This window comes from Sinocyclocheilus rhinocerous, unplaced genomic scaffold (assembly GCF_001515625.1).
Source record: "Sinocyclocheilus rhinocerous isolate Xijiao unplaced genomic scaffold, SAMN03320098_v1.1 scaffold1419, whole genome shotgun sequence".
NCBI lineage: Eukaryota > Metazoa > Chordata > Actinopteri > Cypriniformes > Cyprinidae > Sinocyclocheilus > Sinocyclocheilus rhinocerous.
Window position 1 is genome coordinate 340,275 of NW_015664679.1, and position 12,791 is coordinate 353,065.

The following is a 12,791-nucleotide window of genomic DNA, read 5'->3' on the forward strand; positions in this document are numbered from 1 at the left end:
TTACTAAGTTTATGAACCACTTTCTTGTCATTTGTAAATGTATGGCCTCACACAATAAGAACCCATGGAAAAAGCCTGGAAAAAATGCTGCTCAGCCATTCGTCACCATATAAGCTGCTTTCTACCTAAGTCTGTCAAAGTGACTCACCAAGGATTAATTTACAACAACCCATCATTTTTTAATAGGGCAATTTTAAATGGTCAATGGTTAATATTATTGAGCTATAAACATCCATGAAAATCTCAAACTTGGGTATAACTATAACTGTCTATATATTTATAGAAACATTATTATTGTTCTAAACAGTCAAGCAGCTTAATATTTTTGGTGGAAACTTTTTCAGGATTATTTGATGAATAGAAAGGTCAAAAGAACCGCATTTGAAACCTTTTGTTACATTATTAATGTATTTACTGTCACTTTAATACACCCTTGCTTAATAAAAGTATTAAAAGCATTCATTCTTACAGGCCGTAGACGTTTGAACAGTAGTCTAAATCAAAAGAAAATAACACATTGCAATTGCATCCTATAATTAAACCCCTACCTAAAAAGAGAACATTTAAAGAAAATATGATCCACGTGATAAAATGATCATTTCTGAATTTACTATTGATATCGTTAGTGTGATATGCAGTATTTTACAGTGGATTTATTAAGAATGGCCTACACTATTTATATGGTAGAAGCCATGCCTTTTCCAAGGATTATAGTAGTCTAGTCTAGTAGTGTAGTGAGTGTAGTAGGCTCAGTGTGCATACGTCATCAGTGTCACGTGAAGGCGCGTAACAGTCTCTCACATGTAGAAGTCACAGCAGCTGCATGAGAGGGAGATGAAACCTCAACTTGAGAGGACTGAGCCTAAACGGCATGGATCCTAAAGACGTTTACTGACAGGGCTGCTTATATATTTCATGAAATACCAGGACACCTAGCTCACCCTGTATAGCTCTTATGTCAAAGAGAATGTGGGTTTTAGTCTTACTATCACCAGACAACTGTGAAGCCCGACTGCACACCGTCCACAATATGTCTAGTGAATAATTTCAGCTGAATATAATTAGCATTTTTTTTCTCGCAACAGGACACGCGGGCTGCTTTAATAATACAACATCAGCACGAGCGCGTGGAGGAGGCACCTGGGACTGGAGCTCTCTCACACACAGAGACGGGATCGGCGCGCTGGACGTGAGGAAGACCTCATCCCGAGCCTGATTTCCTGCGGTCCCGGCCATCTGTGTGGCTTCAATTACACTGAAATCCACTCACAAAATGACCCAGCCGCAGACGACCATGGAGCTGGAGCAGAGCTGCAGTATATCCAAAAAGAGCATCATTACCAAAATGTTTAAAGTTCGCAAAAGGAGAGAGATGCTGTTCGTGCAGGTGTGCTTCATCTGCAGCGTCCTGTTCTTGGTGTGGTGTGTGTCGGCGTTGCTCACAAAAACAGGTGAGTGACTGTCCCTTTACTGTATGTATTGTTGGGGCTACACATCTATACTTACGCGTGTCGTTATCGTATAGTGTATTAATAATGCGCCGACAAGGCGGTAGTACATACTTATCCTTTTTTGGGACGTCAGACGTTGAATTATTCACTGTAGTGTGAATAGAGGCTGCTGTGAGTGGGGAGAACATCCCTTTTCTCGGGATTCACATGAATAAACGCACAAGACGGGTTGACAGCATATTTACAACGTCCGTTATACTTTGGGCTATTTTGTGGGGAGATGTGGCGGTTGGCATGGTTACACATGGTTGTACAGTATAAAGCCGTCTTATTATATGTCAACAATGAAACAAACAAACAAACGATGATTTCAAGCTATGGTTTTATGTCCAAACTATGTCACAGACAGTCCCTGATTGTGTTTATATGTAACGGTACGATAAAAATTGAATGCAGCGTTTCGTTGTATTCGACTGTTAACGGTAGCTGCCTTTTTTAAGCTGTCCAAGTTTGAATCCAGCCCACGTGGGCGGAGTCAAACGTTTAGATGGGCGTGTCAAGATTCTAAAGGGCGGTGTCAATAAAGCCACAGGCAGATCAAGACTTGTGATTTGATTACTTTCATGAATGTTATGTTGATATGAATTTTCTGTATTCAATGAAGAATCAACTTCTTGACTTTGAAGTACATTTTTAGGTATGAAGGTGTGCATTACGAATATATATTAGAATGTACTAAATTGCCATGTTAGCATTATTAGTCTTGCATAGACAGACATTCAGAGTGATGGCAGAAGGTCTGGACTCTATAGCAGCTTTCATTGGCCAAGGACTGCCTTCTGACTGAAGTTAAGCAAACAATCACAATTTGTTTTGTTTATTGTCATGTTTAGGGGCGTGAAAATGTAAAGCTGATGTCCGTACAATAACAGAACGGCATGTAAAATCTTGGACGTATTTTAATAAGGCTATGCCATGAAATTCACATGCCTTTGAAAATCCAGCATCTAATTGTTCCTGATAAGCATTGATTGTCACATGACAGCTTTCTTCCATGAGGGGTTTGGCATTATGATAACTTTGTTTCCAGGTGGACTGTTAAAGAATGTAACGCACACTCACGGACATCCTGTATAATTCAACCAATCAGATGCGGACTTTGAAACTCCTGAAGTGTTTTCAGTTTTGTGTACCATGTGCATCAAACGTTAAGTAAATGGTCTGTGGATGTGACATCCGAGGCTGAGACTATGTTGACATTTTCTGACACTTATGTTCTAACAACAACTGTGAAAATTTACTTGAATGTCATTAAAAAAAAAATTGGTTTAGAAACCGTTTTCACTCAGAAATTACAAGTAAATTTCTCAATTAATTACAAAGAAACAACACACTGAACGTAGAAAGACTGAAATAGTTTTTTCTTGTAAAACATCCAAAACAATCAATCCAATAATTGGAAAAATCTGTTTTTACAGTGTATAGTTTTATTACAGGAAGAACTTTCTTGGTAGCTTTAGCTCTTAAAGTTGAGATGAAATTGAAGAAGCAACAAATCATTTCTTCTGTATCATGATGTACATCTGAGTGTAATGGATTATCAAAAAAGAAAACATTTCCAGTTAATACTACTGCTCCCCAGCTCACTTCAAAAGTGTGTTGAGATTTGCATCTTGAATATTTAGTTAACGTCTCTGTGTTCCATGGAAGAAATAAGGTCATACAGGTTTGGAACAAAAACAAATCTTTAAAAATAAAATTATGTGCAGACTAGCTCTGAGAAATGCCTTTTTTATTAGTTTGTACTATTCTCTGAGGTCCACTTATAATGTTATCAAGATTTTTACATTAAAAAAAACATAATTTAAAAGTAAAAGGCTATTTTCTGGCATGTTTTGACCCCCTCATCAGAACACTGTTTGAATAGGCATGGCAGATTGTAAACTCAGAAGTAAACGCTCACTGTTATGATTAGCTAAACAGTTGTGTATGTTTCACAGCCTACATCCTTCATGGATGGACACTGCTGTGATTTAGGTTAAAAAGGCATAAATGCTCAGTACATATCAAACAATCTGTAATAACAGACAAAGCAATAGTGATGTAATATAAAAAAGGTACTCATACTTGTGTGGTGCGACATTACTGTCAGATCCAGTAGTCAGCACAGCATTGTTATTTAGTTTCAATCTTTCTGAAAATCCTGCATAGAATTATTCTTTGTTTGTAAACAAACCCATGGTAAAATGAAGTGAACAAAGGACAGAGTCCTTACTGACTCGGTTTGGATCTTCACTAAAAATAAAGTTAATTCATTCTTTCCTAATTTTGGGATCAGAAGGAAGGAAGGCAATGCAAAGACTGTGCTTTTCCATAACTTGGCACTGCTCAACGTCTTGTCTTCTTCAGAGCTATCTTTTAGTTTCTGCGTAGAACCTGCGTTTGCCTCTCTAGTTATTTACACTAAATGCGCAAATCGGTAGGCGGGGCTAAACAGGCAGTGATGTAGAAGCAGGCGTTGATCTTCTTCTGTGGAGGCGGTGTTTAGCCACACTATTACATCATAAAGTGGCACATTCCACAACCTGTCATTTTTGCAGATTGGCTTCAATACAAGCTGTTTTTAGACTAATGAGAAAGTTTTGAGTTTGAAAACTTACAGGATGTTTTTATAGTACAACAACCTCTTATATATCAAAAGATCAAGGGAATTTTGATTTCACAGTCATGATCCCTTTAAAAGTTAATGCTATGTCACATTTGAAAATAACATTCCATCACTAAACCCTACCCTAAACCTAACCAATAGCGGTAACAAAAGCAAAGTTAGAATAAAAATACATTTGCTGAAGTAACCGTGCCATTTTAGCATTTTTCTACAAGTCTTGAGCTCTTTTATTGTGACTGTTTCACAGGACTTGTACACTGATTGCAAATGCAATGCTATACCAGGTGAGCTACTGAGCAAGTTTACAAAGTCAGAAAAGCCAAGCATATAGAGCTGGTTATGTGATGCAAGCATCAAAATGTATACATTTGCAAATCATGCACTATGGTAAAAGTGTTTGAGGTCATAACCTAGTACTGCACGGAAAAAAGTACAGTATTTAAGTATTTATAATCTACCCCTGTAATCATAATTTGTAAAAAAAGGTATAAAAGTTGTCGTTTTACTGCCACTAGCGTTCATTTCAGCTGGAAACTGCAGTAAGTTGTATGAATTACCTACACATACAATTGACTGCAATTTCCAGCTGAAATGAACACCCATTGAACCTAGGTGGTTATAAACGGAGCACAGATCAAACCACTGTGGTACAAGCACATCTCAGACACAAATGACGTCTCATTACAGGGGATTTTGCATCGCCCTTTTCCACTTACTCTTATTGTCTACAAAGTGTGCCTTCCTGGCTGAGCGATACTAGTGGGTGCGGTTGAGTTTAATTACGCCAAAATTACAAGCGGCTTAAGGGATTACCTGCACATGATATTGTAATGATGAGGATGCTGAATATGTGCTTTCTGCTTAATGGCTCTACGGATGCTGGCATATCTGATAAGCCTGTCAGGAGTCCATCTGGTGTGCACTCCTGCTGTGATTACAGAACATCACACCTAATATGGACCAGCTTCCCAAATCTCATTCCTGTTCTTCTGCATCTTCTCATTATCCTCCATCGATAAATGTAGGGAAGTTAGTGCAGGCTGAAAATGCTGCTTAATAAACTTTTTTTTATTGCTGTTGAGTTCATTATTCTGTCCTCCTCCTGTGGCACTTCGTTACACAACTTCACAGCTTTTTTTCTGCCTCTCATAAGCTGTAAGTGGGTCATTCTGTTCTTGATTTAGGAGCAGTTGGAATATTTTTGACAGGTTTTGCTGCAGTAGTTTTCAGTTTGTGGAATTTTTTCAGTCTCTGTCTGGCTACTCGTAATGTTGGGAATATTTAAAAGATATTGTGTGCATTTAAAAGAATAGTTTGAAATGAATGAAAATTGTCATCACCCTTATCTTGTTTTGTCATCAAATAAGTGGGGACTAAAGGCCCGTTCACACTAAGCACGATAACTATAAAGATAACGATAAAGATATAGTTCTAAAAATCGTTCTCAATATTAAACAATAGCATAGTTCACACCAAAACTATAACTGGTGTGGACGCTAATATCGTTATCTTTATAGTTATCTTTATAGTTATCGTTCTTTGTGTGAACGGGGCTTAAGGATGGGAATTGTTTGGAAGTTAACAGTGTTGTTTCTTAAATTCCGAAAATGATTCTTTGAGTAAAAAAATCAAGGTAACTGGTCTCGACTACAATATATTTTAACAGTAATAATACTGGACAAATGTATAGATATTATTTTTGATAACCTTTTTGCAAGTTAAATACTTTTTATGTTATTTTAGGGGAATAATATATATATATATATATATATATATATATATATATATATATAATGGCTAGCTGATTGCATATTAAACTGTGATAGAAAATATTTTGACATTTCAAAAACAACCTATTTCACACTTTAACATCTGAGCTGGATGTGTCAAATGTAACCAGTCAAGAACCACTAATTCAACCACTCATCAAACCATTTTACCTAGTAAGTGAGTCATGAGTCACTGGACTGATTTAAAACTGATGGTCTGAGAGTCCGTTTTGGACAGATTTATTAAAAAGTTTGTGATTCAGACTACACTGGTCATGCTATTTGTTGTTGCGTGTAGCCACTAGCCAGCAAAAGACATTGTAGGCATCAGATTAGTCTGTTTATCGTTTTGTAGTATTTAGTGCACCCTAGTCTTTTGCAATATAATCTTAATGTTGAAGAGCTCAAAATTCAGCTAAAATAGTGTGTTTTCTGGAAAAACTGTCACAGTGCTTTAGTACAGTGTTTCAAGTCTTCAGAGTTGAACATCATGAATAGAACTGAATGATGACTACAGCTACCTAGTCATTCTACTAGTTAATTGCTTTCGTGTTGTTCAGGAAAAAAGTAACATCATACATTTTATTTTTGTCAGAATTTGTGATTTTTTTAATAAATAATTTGAATAAACACAATGTGTTCAGTGAATAACAGCTGTAATGCCAGCTGTCCAGTAAATATGTTCCATAGTTTCAGAACAAGATAAATGTGATTATTCTGGTTTTTTTTTTTTTTTGGACCACACTCCATATCCTCATGAAAAAATGATGTACTGAAATCGACTGCTGAAGCATAGAAATGCAGGCAAAATATGAGGCATGAAATCCTAATTCAGGCTCTGGCTGTTAGGACAGTAGTATGCATGGTTGAATCTTCACACCATTTTCTTTCTATGATTTTCTCAAAATAAATAACCCCTGTGGTGCTGCTAACCATGATACAATGCACATCACGAACAGTGATTAAAACGGAAAGCTAGGCAGATCAAGGCCACAGTATCACACTAACCCCAAGCCTGACCGACAAGTAATATAGCTAATTAGCACTAAGTTGAAAACTATTCCTTGATGATGATGAGTATTTGGATATCTTACATTACATGAAATGTAATGTAAGATGACATGCTAAAAGTATAAAACTGTTTTAAACAGTAGGGTATTTGTTTGAAGTTATATTAAAACTAAATTTGTTTAAGTGAACACATTCATACAGTTATATTAGGTTAATGAATTAAGTACTAATATTTAATATATCATTTTAATGTAATAGGTGCAGGGAGGTGCAGTCCATGTAAGCTCCACAAACTCAGCATACCCAAGCCATTTGACAGAATGAGTCCACAGAATGGATAATTAAAATTAATATTACTATGAATTCCCTTGTCATTTTAGGTGTAACATAAGATTATATATTAAATTGTTGGGGGTATGTATGTAACTGTCCGTAAATTATTTATTTGCTAAACGACAGTAATTTTCTGCAAATCTGGTAAGCGGATTCACAACAGCTTTGGCGCCTACGCTCTGAATTTGTCAATTTAAATTATGTGTGTGTATCTTCATTCACAGGTCATGGGCTGGTGCTTCAGGAGGGGTTTGCTGTTCCCAGAGATCACCTGAATTGTGATTGGGTTGAATGCTTAGGGACATTTTGCTCTGTTTTGGTTGGATTTAGGAAATGGAATAAAACTACATTGCCTATCCTCTCAGGATAACTGGAATTAGTGTTACAAGTACCCTAGGCACATTGTTTTTCCATTTTTGTAGCATAAACACCATTAAACCGATGCGAGCTTCGGATCTTCCAATGTTTCTCTATGGCGCTGAAACCTAAAGATGTCCGAGTTCCGCTCCCCGTGCAACTGATACTCGACTGCCATTGGCTCATCTGCATTCGAGGGGAGGGGCTTACCGATAGGTCAATTCCGTTACATGTAACTAGTTACTGCCCAACACTGCTTAGGATGAACTTCATACTGAGAAAAGACTTCACAATGCAGGGCTTACCAAATGTAAAAAATTCCCAGGTATCCTAGGCGGTTGTAAATTTATTGAAAAACCTCCAACATGGTTTGTTACTACTGCTATATTGTGATTATTAATATAGTAATGATCATTAAGAAAAGAATTGGAGGAAAAGATGAAATGTTGCTAGGTGATTTTGCTTTGGAGCCTTCAGAAACACAATTTTTCTCAAAATGGACTTTGCTGACTATATATATTTTTTGTCCGATTCCTTCAACCCGTATATCATTTTGAAGATCTTTTAATTGGGAATGTAAAAATAAAAATAACAATTTTTTGAAAATTTGCTCATTGTGACTCATTTTACCAGCACAGGTCACATATGTATTTTTTTTAGCCACTAGCTTTAAAAAAACAAATGAAGTGAAAACTATCCACAAATAACATTCATAACACAAATCCACAAATAACATTCATTCAGCACTCATGTTGATTGATAAAGTTTAAGAAGCATACAAAAATGTGTTTGTCACAGGCCTAATTGTTTTCAACTAGTTCATCTAATGACTTGTGATGTTTCTGCATTTTGATATCTGGCTGAATATTAAGTTTAGTGGAGATTAGGCTCAATAGTCACTCACTCAAAACAGATGGCCCACTAAGCCACTGCACACAGAAAATCTACTGACTGCTTTAGGAACCTGTTCCATTTAAGATTGTCATTTGACTATTGATTTGAAAGTTTTTCTTCTTAGAAATCAAACTGATCCCATATAATATAATTTCAGTGTCTTTGATTTATTGTCTATGGGTCCACACTTTGGGAAATTCTACTTGCTTCACAATATCATTCCCTTTCATCCATTGTCACTGATATTGACCAGACAATGCTGATAAAGACATAAATCTTGCACAAAATGTAATATATGCATGAAAACGTCAATGGAATGGAGCTCAGTCCTGCCAACTTATTGAAATGAATTGTTCCAACAGTAAACTAAGCTGCTTTGACTGGAAATCGTTATCGCTCTTATCGCTCTAGGCAGCTTTGTGGAAAGACAAAAGAATTGTAAGGGAAGATTTGTGATTATGAGAGAAATGGATCTGTGGCTTTGCCTTGTGCGTTCTATAAATGGAAGCAGGAAGGCTATTTTTAGACACTGTCCCCTCGACATCTCTGTGACCATAGGAGATGCTGAGGAAGATGAGGCCAGATCTTTGGATGTATCTTGGGAGTTCTGGCATCTCAGCGCCCGAGGGCTTTCTCATTAAGCGGCTCTTATTTGCCATAGCCGCAGTTCAATGCACGTGACCACGTTTGCACTGCGATGTGAGATTATGGAACGTTTCGGGGGGTTGTGTCTCTATTAGAGTCATGAGCTGAGGAAGTTTGTCATCGTGGGCTGATGGAATCTGCCCTTTCAATTTGCTCGCTACCCATAATGAATGTTTCAGTGTCTCAGGGAGTGTGGAACAGTACCGCTTTCAGGCAGATTTGCTCAGCAGTACGCCACGCGCCATCGTCAAGCGCTGACATCGTGGATCTTAGCCTTGCTGCTCCCAGCCAGAATGTGAGCGAGCGGTGATCTGAGGTCTTTGCCAACTACATGAGCGAGAAGGGTGAAGAAAGATGAGATCTGTCCATCTCTGTCAGCAACTCTCCGAGCTGAAGGCCAGGTGGAGGTCACATCGACTGTCACAATTGTGAAACATTTGCTCATGCATTTACATCTGTGGCAGCACATCATCTTGGTATTGTCAAATGTATTTAAAAAAATTAGCAAAATAGCGCCTTGCATGACAACTGCTTATGAAGCTAAATATACCGCTTAACTTGAATAATTCAGCTACCACGTTATCAGCTTCCTAGGGGTTTGCTGTTCCCAGAGATCACCTGGGCCGAAGGCTTATGGCCACAGAGGGAGACAATGAGACAGAGAAGAACTGCACAGAACCAGGTAATTCATACATCACTTCATAATGATTAATGCCTTTTCCCCATTTGAGTGATCACTTGTCTTAGGATCAGTGTTGGGAAGGTCACTTTGGAAATGTAATGGGTTACAGAATACAAGTTACCCTATTTAAAATGTAGTGTAACTATTTTATTAGTTTATTAGTTTAGGAATTACTTTATTAAAGAAATGTAACTGCTTACATTTGATTACTTTTTGATTACTTTTCTAAATTTCTGATGTTCTCAACTGTTAATCATTTTGAAACGTTTAAAGCAGGCAGGGTAAACCTTACAGTAGTACTCAACACTAAATACTGTCAGACATCTCTAAATCCATCACTTGAATTAAGATAAATTTTAAAGCACAGCCTCCACAAAATCAGACTTTAACACCACTTTTTACTTTTGAGATAATTCTGAGGTTAAATACAAATTTAAAATCATAAGTTTAATAGCTATGAAACCTTTTTTTAAATCAAATCTTTGCATAGCTGTGACAGGAAACACTGGCATCTAGCAATGCTTTGGAATAAACAGTTATTCTTAAAAAATAAAGCATACACATAAATCCAAATAGGAAATAAAACAGTTATCTAATAAGCATGTGTCCTATTCTGTGTCCTAAACTCCTGAAACATTGGTGTCTCGTATTTTAGAGCAGTCAATGCAATTTGGGAAAGAAATCAATAAAATCTGTGTAACCCCCTTTGTAATCGTTAACATTTTCATAAGTAACTGTAGTTTAATTACACATTGTTTTTCTTAGTAACTGTAACAGATTACAGTTATTTATTTTGTTATTATTTTGAAATTACATAACTGACCTATCGGTAAGCCCCGCCCCCCCTTAGTTACTGTTGCTCACTCGCACAAACAAACGGAGCTGCTCACTGTCTTACAATGACAGCTGTCAGTGAAAACCTTCTTCCGAGGTGTTTCTGATCAATTTGGGACACAGATGGACCTTCAAGTGGGACTTAAATATGCCATGGAGGGATATATAAAAGATATTATAATAAATATGTAAAAATATCACAATGCAAACGGGAGAATTATGTTACGGTCGTCACGATCGCAATGACAACATCCCGGATCAACACCGTTCGTATACCACAGAGTAAGATTAAATTAAATTAATTTACATTTAACCAGATTAATATGAAGAGGCACTCTAATATAGACCTTCGTTTATGTGTTTTTGACTTTCACTGCATGGTACATGATGTGAGAACAGTTCGCTATTTAGGTTTGTACGTTAGCATGGACTCACTAACTTCACGTGACCACGTTTGCACTGCGATGTGAGATTATGGAACGTTTCGGGGGGTTGTGTCTCTATTAGAGTCATGAGCTGAGGAAGTTTGTCATCGTGGGCTGATGGAATCTGCCCTTTCAATTTGCTCGCTACCCATAATGAATGTTTCAGTGTCTCAGGGAGTGTGGAACAGTACCGCTTTCAGGCAGATTTGCTCAGCAGTACGCCACGCGCCATCGTCAAGCGCTGACATCGTGGATCTTAGCCTTGCTGCTCCCAGCCAGAATGTGAGCGAGCGGTGATCTGAGGTCTTTGCCAACTACATGAACGAGAAGGGTGAAGAAAGATGAGATCTGTCCATCTCTGTCAGCAACCCTCCGAGCTGAAGGCCAGGTGGAGGTCACATCGACTGTCACAATTGTGAAACATTTGCTCATGCATTTACATCTGTGGCAGCACATCATCTTGGTATTGTCAAATGTATTTAAAAAAATTAGCAAAATAGCGCCTTGCATGACAACTGCTTATGAAGCTAAATATACCGCTTAACTTGAATAATTCAGCTACCACGTTATCAGCTTCCTTCTTATGGGATGGCCTGAGAACATAGAAAATTAAATGCTTTATTATATATTAAGAACTAAAAGTTCTTCATGGATTCTACTATTTTATAAAATTCATTCAAATGTAGCTGTTGAATTAGATACTTCACCTTTTTTTTTCCGCAAAACTTTGCCCTACAGAGATACCCTTGAGACCATTGTAATCAGAGATAGAGTAGTACATTGGCAGCACATCATCTTGGTATTGTCAAATGTATTTAAAAAAATTAGCAAAATAGCGCCTTGCATGACAACTGCTTATGAAGCTAAATATACCGCTTAACTTGAATAATTCAGCTACCACGTTATCAGCTTCCTTCTTATGGGATGGCCTGAGAACATAGAAAATTAAATGCTTTATTATATATTAAGAACTAAAAGTTCTTCATGGATTCTACTATTTTAAAACTCATAAATACTCAGTACTGTGGAAGCCCGTTTCTGCCACAGTTGAGAAAAAAAAGATTTATTTTAAGTCATAATAATGAGAAAATGTCTCATAAATATGACTTAGTTTCTCAATATAATGAGATACTTTCTCGAAATAATGAGAAATTTTCTCAAAATAATGAGAAACTTTCTTGAAATATTGAGAAACTTTCTCGAAATGACTTATTTTCTCGAAATAATGAGAAACTTTCTAGAAATAATTACTTATTTTCTTATAATAATGCGAAACTTTCTCGAAATAATGAGAAACTTTCTCGAAATAATGACTTAATCCACGCATGCGCAACGCAAGCGTGACGGCACGATAGCGACATCTGTTGGTCAAAGCCATGCAGGAACGCCGCAAACATTGCGCTTTGTTCTAATCTAAAGTGTATAATCTGTCATTAAATAACGGTTTCAGATAAATTATCTGCATGTAGTCTTGTTAATTTGTAGCACTTACCAAGTTACTCTGCCAGATAGGGATGTAACGATTAACTGCGAGCCGGTTGAAAATCGATTCAAATATGTGACGATTCAAATCAGTTGAGATGCTAAACAAATCGCGATTCATTTAGGGGTAGGAGTTTATATGAATGCATGTCTGAGGGGAACTTACTGTCTTTAGAAAAGTTTAGATGGTATTTTTTCTTTTCATCTTGCCTCTGTATAACGCATATTAAAGTTCATAAG

The 12,791-nt window shown here is 37.0% G+C and overlaps 1 protein-coding gene across 1 annotated transcript in view; it reads left to right on the forward strand.

Moving 5' to 3' along the window:
• The first annotated feature begins 744 nt into the window (after nucleotides 1–744).
• slc24a4a (solute carrier family 24 member 4a) overlaps nucleotides 745–12,791 on the forward strand; it is a 51,093-nt gene continuing 39,046 nt past the window's right edge. Inside the window, exons 1-4 of the mRNA XM_016540969.1 lie at nucleotides 745–969; nucleotides 1,086–1,451; nucleotides 7,457–7,498; nucleotides 9,742–9,810. Of these exons, the coding sequence (XP_016396455.1) occupies nucleotides 1,274–1,451; nucleotides 7,457–7,498; nucleotides 9,742–9,810 (289 nt within the window). The 5' untranslated portion in view covers nucleotides 745–969; nucleotides 1,086–1,273. The remainder of the gene's footprint in view (nucleotides 970–1,085; nucleotides 1,452–7,456; nucleotides 7,499–9,741; nucleotides 9,811–12,791) is intronic.